Source organism: Blennius ocellaris, assembly GCF_963422515.1.
Source record: "Blennius ocellaris genome assembly, chromosome: 14".
Lineage (NCBI taxonomy): Eukaryota > Metazoa > Chordata > Actinopteri > Blenniiformes > Blenniidae > Blennius > Blennius ocellaris.
The window spans coordinates 27,296,567-27,311,594 of NC_137663.1; the positions used below are offsets into that span (position 1 = coordinate 27,296,567).

The 15,028-nt window shown below is 46.4% G+C and overlaps 1 protein-coding gene across 1 annotated transcript in view; it reads right to left on the reverse strand.

The window, feature by feature from the left end:
- The window catches only part of ntm (neurotrimin), a gene marked incomplete at both ends in the record, with an annotated part of 146,983 nt that extends 132,417 nt beyond the window's left edge, over positions 1–14,566 (reverse strand). The window contains one exon of the mRNA XM_080508395.1: positions 14,394–14,566. Within this exon, the coding sequence (XP_080364521.1) occupies positions 14,394–14,566 (173 nt within the window). The remainder of the gene's footprint in view (positions 1–14,393) is intronic.
- Between the last annotated feature and the right edge of the window lie 462 nt (positions 14,567–15,028).

Genomic DNA, 15,028 nt, shown 5'->3' on the forward strand with positions numbered 1-15,028 from the left:
CACTTATTTACCTAACATCCACCCGACTTTAAACAAAGAACATTGTACATAGATCGAAACATCCCATTTTTTATTGATGAATAAAATGCCAGGTTAACCAGCTGTGGCTCTGAAACAGGAAACACAATGTGACTCTGAATATCTGCCGTTTCATCGGCCTGCAGTCTGGATGGTTTTTCAAGAATGTGCTTTTAAAATCCTGACATTATTTCTTAGTTTTCCTGTCTCGGTACAGAGGGAAAGTTTGGAGCTGCTGAGATTTGACCGTCCCCTGGGTGAGCAGGATTTAATAAGACCACGGCTCTCCCAAAAGGTTGAAATCCTGCAGGCTGCCGCGATAATGATCCAACACTTGTATATTTTTGTGAGAGCAAGGACAGATAATTGATGGGGTTTCAGTAAAAAATACCCCGGGTCAAGTTAGAGCAGGACCACACACCTACAGAACTCATCATATAAGCCCTTGAAGGCGTTTAAAGATACACTACAGTACTTCTGGAGTATTTTTTTTTCTGTAGAAATAGCAATTGAAAGTTGCCAGAGTTTCCACTCATATCGTCTCCCAGCATCGTTTTATGTCCAAACAAAGTTGAGCGAGTAACTCTGAGCCAAACCTTTCCATCCAGATCCAATATCAAGTATCAGATATGATACTGATGTGATACAGACACTTTGCACAGGAAAAAGGAAATTTTCTTTCAAATTATAAAGCAGCTGTTCTTGTTAATCTGCGCTCCAAACGTGACTGTTAATGCTCAGACATCATGTGAAGACGTTGCTGACTGGAGTCAACGGAACGCTGATAAATACAATAATGACAAACCGACTCAACCGCCAACTCCCCAAACTGATCCGCCTCGATTTTATATACAAACCGACTGAGGCTGTCTGTACTGCGCCTTTAAATCAACACTGGCGCTGCCGTGTAATTAAAATACAGAAACTCATCTGGCATCTAGTTTGAAATATTTTATCATATTTTCAAATTCCATTCCCAGAAATACATTTTCAGGTTAACTTATTTCTGCAAACATGACATTCTTATCTTGACCTGACTAAAATCCATTAAAAAAAAAACCCGGAGTATCAGTGGCTGCAGATGCTGGTAATTACCGTCTGACATGCTGCCAGAATGACTCCATTTTTTGAGAGAGTCGTTCTTGAGCTGTGCCCCGAACGACCCGGGCAGCGTAAATACTGAACGCAGGATTACTGGAGCTGCATCAGCACTGTGCTTCACCCCGTTTCCTCCCGCAAAAGCTGGGACATCAGATCAGATCAGATCAGCCACGTTTGGAGGTCATCAAGCTCTGATCACAACTCGGTACGAAGCGAACATGAACAGTGACGTCAGACCCCGACGGAAACGAGGTCATGTGACGCTGCTTCATGACAAAACATGACACAACACGATAAAACCAACAAACACAGCAGAATAGGACAAAACATGACAGATCTCATCAAAATCCGGCAAAAACCCAAATTACTCAACAGACCAAGCTAAACTCAATGAAACACTATAAAACCAACAAACCCTCCAGAACCCACCCCACCACAACAAGAGCATCCAATAAAACCAATGCAGTCCTGCAAACCCCAATAAAACAAAACAAAACACAACAACACTTAATAAAACCAACAGACCAAACCAAACTCCAGAGAACCCCCAAAAAACTAACGGCCAACTAAATAAAACAAAACAAAAAAAAGCTGACATGTTTGGCACTGCTGCCGCTTACAAAGGAAAGTAAGGTATGTACACAGACACTCCATCAAATGCAAATAAAAGCAGGAGCCTTCATAATAAAATTAGAGATTTTAATTTCGAGAAATCTGCTCTGGCTTTGAGAGAAAACGTCACATTTTGTTTTACTTTGAAAGGTGGCCGATCCATGATCTCCGCCAGCCGGTGAGAGGGCTCCAGACTGTGGGAGTTTCCTGCATGAAGGTTCTCCACCTGCATGAAGGTTCTCCACCTGCATGAAGGTTCTCCACCTGCATGAAGGTTCTCCACCTGCATGACAAGTCACCAACACGACGGCGCCACACACTGATCAAAGAGTCCTCAGCTCCGGGACGGTGTCTCAGGTCACCACAGAGCTTTTTGATGGAAGCAAATATTCACTCCTGAGGTGGAGATTCAAACCTCTCAATGCAACGCCAGCTCCGTCAGCGCCACCGCCAATGAGCAATCTCACCAAATGAACATAAATCCCCGGCGATCTCACGCCAAGCTGAACTTTATGACCCTTTTCCAAAGGCAGTTTATCGCACAGCTGTTCTCAGGGATCACATTAGACCGCACAAGTGTCCCTGATGAAGTGGCCCTTCGAGTGCTCATGAATGAAAGTGCCTTCACCGTGACAAAGACGGGGCACCGGTTGCCATAGAAACAACACCAATGGTTCTCTCGGTTGTATTGTTACACACTTTTGTTCAAAAAGATTCAGTTTGCTTGTATAGCAAAAAAACTACTTGTTGAGTTTCGGCACTGGAACGACTGGCGGGGCCGACATGTACGACTCGTGTAGCGCAGCTGAGCATTATGGGATTGATCCACTGAAACGAAACGATTTCTGTACATATAAACCAGCACGGCATTCTGAATACTTTATCCTGCTTACAGTCATTTGTCCTGGAACCGAACAATCTGATCCTGGAATCAGAAAGAATCCGGTGAAGGGAAGGCAAGTCCAAAGATTAAAAACAATCAATACAATATCTTAATGAGTGTCAAGTGCATAAATATGTGCATCAGCTTAATGGCAATGCATTATTGTTGTGAAAAAACCCCAAATATAATTAATTTCCTTGAATAAATTGATGTCATTATTTGTTGTGATTTGAAATGAACCCACTCATCTTGTTTCCCTGCTTCCCACTGGGACCAAATAAAGACTTTATAAAACATTTAAACAAGTTAAAACTCGATTCAAAAGCTGCTTCAACCCCAAAGGACCCAAATAATCAAATGAAGAAATCCTATTTTACTGCCGAGCGTCACACAGTCTGGGTCGGTGACGCTCACATCCTGATATTCAGACCAACAGTCTGAACGAGACGCCATCTTGTCACTACGGACCGAAACCAACAGGAAGGCAAATCTAATGCAACACGAGAGTTCAACACACAAGCAGTGATAATAGAAATGGAAGCAGTATTTATGTAGATCAGGGGCGTCAAACTCAGTTCAGTTGAGGGGCCACATCAACCTGATCTGACCTCTGACCTCTGGAGGCCCAACAAGTCAAACATCACATTAAACTGCAGATACGGACAAATGCAAAGTCTTTATTAAACTAATATATCTATTCTGAAATATACATATTCAAGGAAATTTAAGGAAAAAAAACCCTCCGTCACCTGTATCTGGATGTCGTATTCGGGATTGTTTACGTGTCTAAAGTCTCATTTCACCTAAGTTGGACTCATTATTTTATTGTGAAAGGTGTTGCCTTATGCGTCCTCCACAGATGCATCAATGTTCAGGGTCAAATTCTGACCGAGGGCGGTTTTCTATGTCATTTTTGCCAATCTGGTGTTTTTAGATCAGCCGCTATCAATTTTCATTTTTATACTTCACACCTCCAAAAATCACATGGCGGCCGGATTAGATCCTCTGGTGGGCCGGTTCTGGAGATGAACTACATCAGGTTTTTGTTTTCCTGCAGACCAAAGTCCAGCCCAGCGACTCGCTGTCTAAAAGTCCTCTGTGATTGAAGATCACCCCCCCCCCCCCCCCCCCCCCTGAACGCCAGTGATTCAGTGCACTGAGTGTATTACAAGTTTATGCAGCCGCGCTTAAATTGCCTGTCAAATAAATCCGGCTGCTTTATGAGGCTATATAACATTTGACTGTTGACCTTGCCCCCGTGCCCAACGCAACGTGCCCGGAACCCTCGGCGGGGGGGGGGGGGGGGCGGCCACTTCAGCACATCCAATCTCCCCGCCGACCTCTGGAATTAAAAAAGGAAACAGGAAGTGCTTCCACAGGAAGGACCGGCTCTGCACGAGCGTCTCCACTCGGGAGGTCGGCGGGCAGGAAACCTGCTTCTCTGTCACACACGTACAGAAGATCGGATCAATCAGAAGATGAAGAGTTATTGTTCTGCCTGATGACAGTTTTGCTCCATAATCTGGTGAAGGTCTCGTCTATAAATGAATTACCACTCCCAGTTATTACAGTTATTACAGTTATTACAGTTATTACAGCAGCACAAAACCTGCTGTCATTAGTTTTCACCTCTGCTTTTTTAAACGCGATTCAATGAGACGCATCTGAATGTGTGTCACTAAAATGGCTCCTAAATTATCCTATAAAGTTCTATTTTCACTGTCCAGTCACGAGAATTTGGCAAAGTTGGAAAGTTTCCAATTCTGAATAAGGAAAAGTACCTGAAAACAATCTCAAACTCTGAAGTAACCACTGGTAAAGTGAGAAATATTCAGAGTTTATAGAGGTTAATGTTTCACTGAGCGGTAAATCTGCTCTGCACACTAATGGAAGTTAAATATACCTTCATCACAGCAGAACTTCCATTTATTAATTAACCATTGATAATACTGACTGTACAACCATAACTCTGCATGTATATTGTACCTGTGTAATGATATTTTTAAAATAAGTTTCATTTCAGCCTGTGATGTGGACTGGGAAAGTTTCCAACCGGTAACTCAAAATTCCCAGCGTCGTGAAAATCTTTAATCAGAAAGATCCGTATATATAAAATGGTAGAAAAGTTCTGTATGGCTCAATATTGACATTTATCAGAATAATTTGAAGGAGAGTGAACATCGCTTGCAATGATTCGTCTTTTCGTGACTGATTTCTGAGAAGTTTGATTCCTGACGCTTTAACGTGAAGTCGCGTGACGAGTTGCATCGTCGTTTTGTTCGGAACAGCCTGAAGTCACTGGGAATATATTGATCTGCTGATTGACGCGCCGTAACGACACACACTGCCGCTGAGGGGAAGCAGCTACAGGATGAAGCGGTTCTTCACCTCGACATGAAGCAGCGGGACCCGGGATGAAGGAGCTGGAACACTTCCGTTTTCTCTTTGATAATACATTTCTTTGATGTGGAGTCGGTGTGAGGATGGCATTACATAAATTAATACCTCCTCAATATAAATGCTTTTTCTTAATTTTCACAAAGGACAGTAATTTATCTTTTTTTTTCTCCCTATATTTTCCTACAAACAAACACACACACACACACACACACACACACACACACACACACACACACACATTCAGTGATGAGCCGTGAAGGGTGTGTTGAAGTTTGGCCTGCAGCCCTGCCTGTTCTCACTCTGCTCCTCACGTCTCCACACTTTGAAGTGTAAAGTCAGTAAAAACTTCTCTTCACCGCAGGAGGGGTTCGTTGGGCACGACCGTAGCAAAAAAAAAAAAAAAATACACAAATAAAGATGTTTGTTTTCTGCGGAAAATGCCAGCTGGCTGGCGAGGCAAAGCAGAGCTCAGGTATCCACATCCATCATTCCATCATTCCATCACTCGTCGGCTCCGATCTGTACGCCTCCAGCCCGGGCTGCTCTTCCGTCACCCACCGGCGCTTTTTTTAATGGACGTCTTCAACATCTGCAAGGACACATCTGTGTACGTCTGCCAGCCGGTTCCCATTACGCCGAGCGTCCCGGGTCGGAGAGCTGAGGGCGCCGAGCGGAGACGAGATGGCATTGTGTCTCCACGTGCCTTTAGTGGAGACGAACTGAACGCCGACTCCTCCGGCAACAAACCGGAGGAAAAGCCCCGGCGCCGCGCCTCATCTTCATCTAAATGACCTACTTCTGATTGGAGACCGGGGATCTTTCTGAATTCCTACCTTCACCGGCGACACGGCTGTGAAAATGGAAATGCAGTCCGCTTTGATCTGGAATAAATATTTCAAAGAAGTAATATAGTTTTAAATTGTAAAAGAGCGTTTAATGATCCCCGAGGTGGAAATCCAGCAAGTTGTAAGATCTGAGGAGCCAGAAACCGAATAATGTGTTTGACAGCTGATTGTGAGTGTGTGTGTGTGTGTGTGTGTGTGTGTGTGTGAGTGTTTGATCGAAGAAGGGAAATAACACTTTTAAGTATTATTATCTTTTTTTTTTTGGATGGGGAGGGTAATAATTATCTAATAGTACTGAACCACACAAATCGTGATTGATTAAAAAAAAAACAACCACAAATTAAAGGATTTTCAATCAACCTGGTAAAACTAAAGTGTAAAGCAGTGCTCGTCCCTCCCTGACACACAAACTTCACACTGACAGCAATTAGTGCCTTGGAAAACTTTACATCCTACTTTGAAATGTTCAAATCTAATTTAATAGAAAATATATCGATGCCGACACACATGATCCTGATTAACGTCATCATTTTGAACAATAAACCATTTCTCCACGTTCATTCCCTCGGTGGGTCAGCCCCTTCGCTTGCAAACGGCTCCAAAAATCAGCGTAATCATAAATTCTGTCAAATTCTACCATTTTTTTTTCCAGAACTGCTTGTCCGGTAAGACTTCCTGCTCATCTGCTTCAGTTCATGGCTCTGGCTTTTTCGCAGACTTGGTCAAACTCTCGTCCTCCATGAACTCTGTGGTCGTCCTCGTGGATTTACTCATGTTCAGAAACATTTTATGACCTCGGAGGGTTCAGAGCTGTGAGGTATGTCTGTTTGTAATCCGTGTGTTGGTAAACAGTGTGTGTGTGTGTGGGGTGTGGGGGGGGGGTTGACAGATTATGTGCTTAACAAGTTCCCAGCTCCACCTCCTCTTCAGCCCCGACAATCAATGCTGCAGGACACACACCCAAACACACACACACACACACACACACAGCCCGAGGGTCAAACTCACATCTGTAAGAGTACGAAGTGAGCCGGGAGCCACAGACGCCACCAAACCAGATCAGTATTTAACAAATCAATATGTAAATTTAAGAGGAGAAAAGTGAGAACCATATCAAGGTAAGGATGAATAATCACCACAGGTCTCCTGGCGAACAATCCTGGATTTGCTCCAAAACGCCATCTTTTTTCTATCGTCCATTCTACAACGTCTTCCTGCTGTGAAGCAAAAGTTCCAACTGGAAAAGGGAAACTTTGCGTGGATGAACGTCACACGTCAGAACAGCCCATCATAACCTGTCTGAAGGTTCGGTAACAAAACAAACACACGTCGACTAAAAGGCAACAGTCGAAGGACAATGACGAATGGGCATGTACAACTGAAACGTAATGAAATAATTCAGAATCTAAACGGAAATGGGCTCAGAAATGGATCAGTAGCTTATTTTATTTTATTTTGTTTAATAACCCATTTAAGAGAAAGACTTGCCTTTACATGGAATTCACCGTCATTGAGGAAAAGCGGTCTAATTGTGAACTTCAGCACTTTGAAGTGCCGATGGCTCCACCCTGGTGATTTTTACAGGCAGCCCCATCCAAAGGCAAAAAAAATCCCCAGTAGGCGACACGCCGCCACAGGTTCCGAGACTCAATCCCACCTGTGAACCGCCGCTTATGAAAATTCCTGGACAGAATGTCGTCCAATCAGTCACACCTCATTACTGTGGCTTTGTAATTTCCTGGACAGCGTTCAGGTCTGAATTAAATCACTTCAAGGCGAGATACGTGTGAGAGAGGAGACGGAGAGGGAGAGAAAAGAACGGACATCTTGTGAAAATTGCAAGCGACGGAGCGCCACAGTTCAGCAACCCGCTGCAGATAGGAGAGTCTCCCGATCAGATGGGAAAATGTAGGCCGAGTCATGAAAGGAAACAAGAAAACAGCTGCTTCTATTGTTTTTTTAATGAAGGCTGCGGTTGCAGAGGCTGACACGGCTCATTTTGCTCTCCTTCATTCTACCTTTTCATCTTTCCATTATTTAATTTGCATGAGATAGAAAACAAACCCAAACATGTCAAAACAGAGCCTCACCAGGAGACGAGACGAGATGACTCATTATGATAATTCCGCTTTTTCGTAGAAAAAAGAAAAAAGGTTTGAACGAGAGGACATTTTTTAATGTCTTTGTGACTAATCGATCATGAAGAAGAGGTCATATTTCTTCTACCTTTCCTCCAAGACTTCACAGATTATATACATGCAGTATGAAGACTGTGTGACATAATGAAGTCATAATGTGATCTATAATAGAAATAAATCATGCTTATGGCTCTAAATTTTCAATAGAGTACCATTAATTCATCAGCCTGAGAAGAACACATGATCTATGTTCAAGGTTAGCATGTTCATCTTTGTGCTGACATTTACTGCGCTGCTGCACGGATGTTTTTATGACTTGAAACCTGATTTAAACTTGTTACAACATTGGAATCCTAACATCTATTATCTCCGTACAGGAGTGGAGACGCTGGCGTGACGGAGCCTTTAGAGAATTAGCAGATATCTGCAGATTCGATTTGTCTCCACAAGCTGGAAAAGCTCATTAGTTCAGTTTTCCCGCTCCGTTTCACTCTTGCAGTCTTGTTTTCAGGTCGGACACTTTTTTTTTTTTCCCATTTCTGGTTCCAGGAAGCCACGAGATGCGACCTGCTCAGCAGCAGACGGCTGCAGGACACTCTCCAACATCCAACCACTGCAGAGACGCGTTTCCCTCAGGAATCATTGTAGATTCAAAATAAAAGAGTGATTATTAGATTTACACTCATCCGGTGGACGAGAATATCAGACACACAGTTGGCATGTAGCTCCGAGTTCTGCCAAGCAGTCATGGTCAAAGTCGAGCAAGAACAGCAGTTTGAAATCAACAAGTTTCTCTTTTATATTATTCCGTTTCGTAATTTTCACAACATCCATACATACAAACCTGGAAAACTGACTTTCTCAAGGTTCTCCAGCAGTACCAGTCGTCCCCATATCGAGAACGACGCCCCAGAAGTGTAGAACGTGTCTCCTCTCTCTCCCCGGCTTGTTCCAGGTTATAAAAAGTGTGTTGCTCCAACCAGCCAATCAGAAATCAAACCCTATACAGTGTCATCGGGGGTTCAGCCAATCACAATCAAGGTAGGCTCCTCCCCCTTTGACTCCTTACACAATCAGGCAGCTCTGCTCTGGCACATGGCGCCACGAGAGGAAGTACTTCCTCCTCTTCCCATGGCGTGTGTGGGCGGAGCCAGTCCAGCTCACACAGACACAGCAGATTCTGAATGCAGCTCCTGGGATCCGATATTCTAATGGAGGAGAATCAAGGAGGAGCTGGAAACTTTGAGTATGAGGTTTCCGGAGCGACCAGACCAGGAGGAGGAGGTGAAGATGGAGGAGGAGGTGAACAGGTGAAGGACAGGAGAACTTTAAAACTCTATTCACGTCGTATAGAAGATGCTGGAAGTAAAGGATACATTTGGACGTGACTGTAGTATTTAATACTGGTCCACTTCAGTCATGCGATGACAAACACAATACACAAAGTTACAGTAATTCATCTACCGCCACTTGATTAAATGACAAACAGCTCTCAGCTCCATTTCAACTATATTAGAAAGGACTCCATAAAATCTCGTTAACTGAAGAAACCGCACAGTGATCCAATTCCCCAACCAGAACTTTTTTATTTTGAGGGTGAAAAGCCTTTTCTGGGACAGCAACACCAAAGACAATAAGTGAAAACTGATGGATGGCAGCCTGGCTCGACGAAGCAAGGTGAAATAAAATGGAATTACAGGGGAGAATCGTTAGCGTCCCTCTGTGAAATCAAATTATCAGCTTTCCAATCTTGGCCCGTGGCAGATGAGGAATAGAACGAACGCCCTCCTGAAAGGAGTGCTGCTGGATAGAAAAAAATCTTCCCGGGCCGACGACAAAGCCCGGCTCCATCCCGGACGGCGGTAGGCCGGCAGCCACATGTAAGGTACACACGATTACGCGCGTATCAAGCAAATACTCCGACATGCAAACCAAATATCAAGGCAATTAAAAGCTTCCGGCTGTTTGGAATAAAGCCCCCCCCCGTCCCTGACGCGTTGAACCTGAGCCCCGTGCTCGTTCGCCAGGCGGCGAGGAGAAAAGAGGACTGAATGTTAACAGCGAGACAAGAACAGCCTGTTCAGGTAGATAAGCGTCTCGGGAGGTTGCCGGCCCGGCCATGGCCACCGTGGTGACTTTCATTAATCGCACTCTCGGGAGACGCGTCGGCCCTTTTTTTTTTTAGTCCATTTGCGCCGGCCGAGCTTTGGGAAATTAAATATGCTTCTTATTTCGTCCCGTTCGGGCCGGCGTGATGTGAAAGCACAGTGGCAGCACTCGGCCGACACGCACGCTAACAGAGCCCGACACAAAGCACAGTTTAGTCTCGCATTGCTCCGGATGGAAGGACGCGTGAGAAGAATATCAATGCAGCCCCTTTCTGGCTTTTGAAGAAAACTTTCATTAACTCAGTATCTGTGGGCATTTAACTGCTGTCCTTACGTTTCAGAGAGCGACTGAACGGCGACATGGTATAGGAACAGGAAAATGCTTTGAGCCGTGCGAGGCGGCAGACAGAGGGGCCCGCATGCAGCAGATAAAGAAAAGTCAATGACATGACAACACAGAAGGAAGCTCAACGTTCAGCTGGGTGTTCGTCTCTTTGCCTTCATTGTTCTGCTTTAGAAAATTAAAAAAACAACTGATCTGCGTGACGTGGAATAGATTGAATCAAAGAAAAGTAAGACTTGTGGGAACTGCAGACGACATAGGAAAACTCCCATATATTGTCAATTAACAGCAGTTAACTAAAAGAGTAGATTTAATTAAGAAAAACAACAAGTCCTCCTTTCATCATGACAATGCATGAGACACGAGTCATGAGGGAGAAATGGGAACAACATGCAACGTGTTTCAGGAGGTTTCTCTTTTTTGTATTTTTGTATTGAGTGGAAACGTTATCTTACTTAATTCCTGTTTTGTAAAGAGCTTTTCATTGAGGCGGTTAGACTCCTCTTTGACTTCCCAGGGTGATGACTGGGCTGGACAGTGGCGTCTGCATGTTGTCCCTGTGAGTTTGCGGATTTAGTAACTGTTCTCGTGTGTTATATTTATAAAAAAAAATACAGGTGGAGGCGACGTCTGATTCTTCCTGTTCTGCTGGCTTCCTGTGCTTATTGAGCCTGTGTTTTGTGTCGTGTCGCTGCGCTCGCTCAGCGGGAGGCTTCCGGAGCCCCGCTCACATCAAGATAAGCTCATAATTGGTTATTTTATACATCATCGCCACGAATCTGGCGGCGTCGCAGGACGCAAAGGAACAAAGGAAGCCGGCGGCTCTGACTTTCTATCATTTGCAACGTGACCACCCTGAGTTTTGGCGGTTGTCGGAAAGGGCAATGGGGAGCTTGTTAGCACAGAACACAGCAGGGGGGGGGGGGCGCTCAGGCCACGTCTCCAACATCATTTCTGCCAGCGAAATGCAATACATCCAAATTTCACAGGGACTATAAAGGTAATACAAATTGGCTCATCAAACTGATGGAGGCGCCGTACCTGCATCCCAGTCGCTCCGGGGCTTTAACCCCGCTCACACTCCCAAATGTGCTGCTGAAGGTTCAGTCTGGCTCTGGAAGACCACTCGCTGATAAACACACTTGTTGAGTGCGCTTTTGAGTGCGACAGCTCTCCAATACGTAGAGCAGGTACGCTGAAGGTCGGGGCAGTCGTCACTCAGGAGGGCAGCTGACGGAGCGACAGCGAGTGGATGTTGAAGCCGAGCTTATTAGAAGCCGGCAGGCAGCGTGATCGCGCCGTCCGTCCTCCCGCTTATGAAACTGGCGGCAGCGACGTGTCGGGAATGTGTGAAATAATGGGCAACGCGCAGAAGAACAAACCGGGATTCTCCAGCAAACGCTGCTGCTGAAAACAAGCATTTGTTCCCTGTGCCGGCCGTTCGCATGACAGCGGCCGGCAGGACTCACAAATCACAATTAAATGTTGAAACGCTGACAGCAGAAAGAAAGAAAGAAAGAAAGAGAGAGAGACAGAAGTGCGGCTATGAACATGTCATGTCCTTCACACGAACACGCCTCCTTCAGGTGCTGCTCGATAAAGACATGACAGGATGGTCCAGACACACAACGTGTGAATCAGCAGAAGATTGAAACGGCCGACGCTCGTCCGGAGGACTGACGGCCATCGTGACAAGTTCAGACCTGCTGGTCCCTTCGACTGACTTCTTCACTTTCCTCCAACACGTCAGCCGCCACTGACACACTGCAGCGACACGACCGCTCCACCATCAACAACCTGCTATTCTCAATTCTTTGCTATGAAATGAACTGCTGCAGCTTTTCCTGATTCATTATTTAAAAATCTTCACCTTTTTTTTTTTTTTTTTGCCTGGCTGATGATGGAGTCCACACGCTTGTTGTTGCCTCTCGTAGCTTCCGCCCTGCACCCAGAGGAAAACCTCCGTCCATCATCGGCTCACACCTTTCCAGCTGCACAGCAGTGCCCTGGTTGGCACCCCCTCACTGGGAGCAGGACCCCGGTTTGGGCTCAGGAAGCTTTTCTCCAGTTAATCCGACGGTCCAACAGTCTCACCTGTAGAAAGCAGCCTCTGCAGGTTGACACTCAGGTGATCTGTAGCCTGACGAGTCCAACGCAGTCCCGACAGAAAGGCTGCTTCAGTTTAGATTCATAAACAACGAGCCAAACAAATCCACTGGACGGTAGAATAGAAATGCGAACAGGGAGGCGCCGGACCTGCCGGGAGCTCTCCGTGGTGCTGAAGCTCAGCAAGAACACGCTTCTGCCCAAGCCTGGGGTCGTGTTTCCTCGTAAGAAGGTGATACGCGTGATACCACAAATACAAACACATAGACAAACATTGTCTTTTACTTCACATCTGTTCTTCCAAATAGCGACATTGCTCTTTCTCTTGTTTCTATTCGACACCAGATGTGACTGAAGCGTGTGTGTGTGAGGTTTTCGTCTGTTTTTTCATCACGTGTGTTTCCAGTGTTTCAGAACCAGACCAGTTTGTTCTTTTCCATCATTTGTCCTTCATGTTGGTGCCGCTGCCCTCTGCACCACACATATTGTAATAAAGGCCTCCAACGTGTGTGCGTGCTTTTAAAAATCCATAAACATCACAACTGTTTTCTTTTACAAAGGTACTCTGAGAAGCTTGTCATTTAAAGATGACATCGTGCCGGTTCAACACGCCTGACCTCCACTCCACACCAACGCTAACGTTCGAGTGCTTCCCGCGGCTCGGTCGCCCGAGCAGCGAACTAAAGATGGCCGACGTTCTGGGCCGGACCTGCGCGGAGTGCGCAGACGGACGCTACGGTGAACGGTTGGCCTCGCAACACGTTTCCTCTGGCTCTTACTGTACGTCCACACCCCGCCGAGGCAGCAGCACTTAAACCATTAGCTGGAAACTGTTCCTGTAACCTCCCCGCCTCCGCCAACACACACACACACACACACACACACACACACACACACACACACACACACACACACACACAGAGTGATTATTGCTCATCTCAGACTGGACATTTCCGACAGCACTTGAAAGCCACATAAATCCGTCTGTGTCCAGTAAGCCCGGGAGGAGGGGAAAGGTCACCACACACAATCTGCCATCTTGAGGAACAGCTAGTCGGGGTCTCTCGCTCTCTCTCTCTCTCCCTCCCTCTTGTAAACATGTGACTTAGTGTTCTTCCTAGATTGATTCAGGATCAACTGACACCTTATTGTTTGGATGATTAATGTTGGTTCTATTCTTCTTTTTCTGGCCTTTAAGTTAAACTTGCTGACTGGGAATCAATCTGCTGCACGCCGTCACTCTGTGACTCAAAGAAACACACAAATGTTTCACCATGAAATCAATACATAGAAGTGGTGGGGGAGCCAGGCGTGGAAATGCTGAGCGGCTTTGACCCAAATGCATAATTGTGGAAGAAAACCGAAGCACAATCAGGGAGAACATTAAGATTCCCCACAGAAAGGCCTCAAGTCCAGCTGCAGCTCCGTCTGTCTGTCCTGCATCCATCACCTGCACCTCTTTGCTTTCTTTACCTCCTCTACCTTGCAGGGGCACGACCCCTCCTCCTCCACCTTTAGTTCTGCACCGTCACATAACAATTAAAAGCGTTAAGTCTCTCGTTAACATCTGCGGAAGATTAGCAGAGTATCGCTTCTGAATTGAGTGTTTTCCAGAGACTAATCCTCTGAAATCCACCCCTCCTTCCCTCCCTCCACCCCCTCTCTCCTTCCCTCCACCCCCTCCTCCTCTTCCTCAGCCGTCACACGATAAATACAGACAACACTTCAGTCATGTCTGCGCAATTAACACCCCCGAAGCCCGACAGGCACAAGTTTGAACGCAGAAATCCAGCAGCGGAATTCCCGTCAACAAAATAAAAGACATGCAAAGCGACTTACCTGAGGAAAACGGTCTCCCCTTGCCGGACGGTGATATTGTCCATGACTTTGTTGTCGGACTGAGAGTCTCCCTGGCTGCTCGCCGGCAACCCTGCGGGCACAAGAAGCAACATCCTCAGAGAGAGCAGGAGAGCGCATTGGGAAAAAGCGTCCAAGTGTCCGCGGACAGACATCGTCTGCAGCCTCACGGGTGGAGGCACGGAGAACGAGCGCACGGCGAGTCAAACGGTCCCGGGGAGATTAACTAGCCCCTGTTCATTAGTCCTAATCCAAATCTTTGTGGCCAGGTAGCCCCGCCGCGCAGCGCGTCTTGGGGGGTGGGGGTGAGGGAGGGAGGAAGGAAGGACGCGCCGTCAAACGTCCACCGTGTTCAGAGGGAGGGAAACATGGACCGTGCGCTCCGGAAGCCAGCGCGCAGAGATCCCGTCATGCATGTGCAGCAGGTCCCGTCATGCATGTGCAGCAGGTCCCGTCATGCATGTGCAGCAGGTCCCGTCATGCACGTGCAGCAGGCTGCGGGAGCGCGAGCGGACAGAGGAGGCATGTTCGGCTGCAGACCCGAGGCAACTTTCCAGCGGTTCGCAGGAGAAACGAGGCGCCGTGCGCACGTCAGAGACGCACCGCGTGGCGCAGTC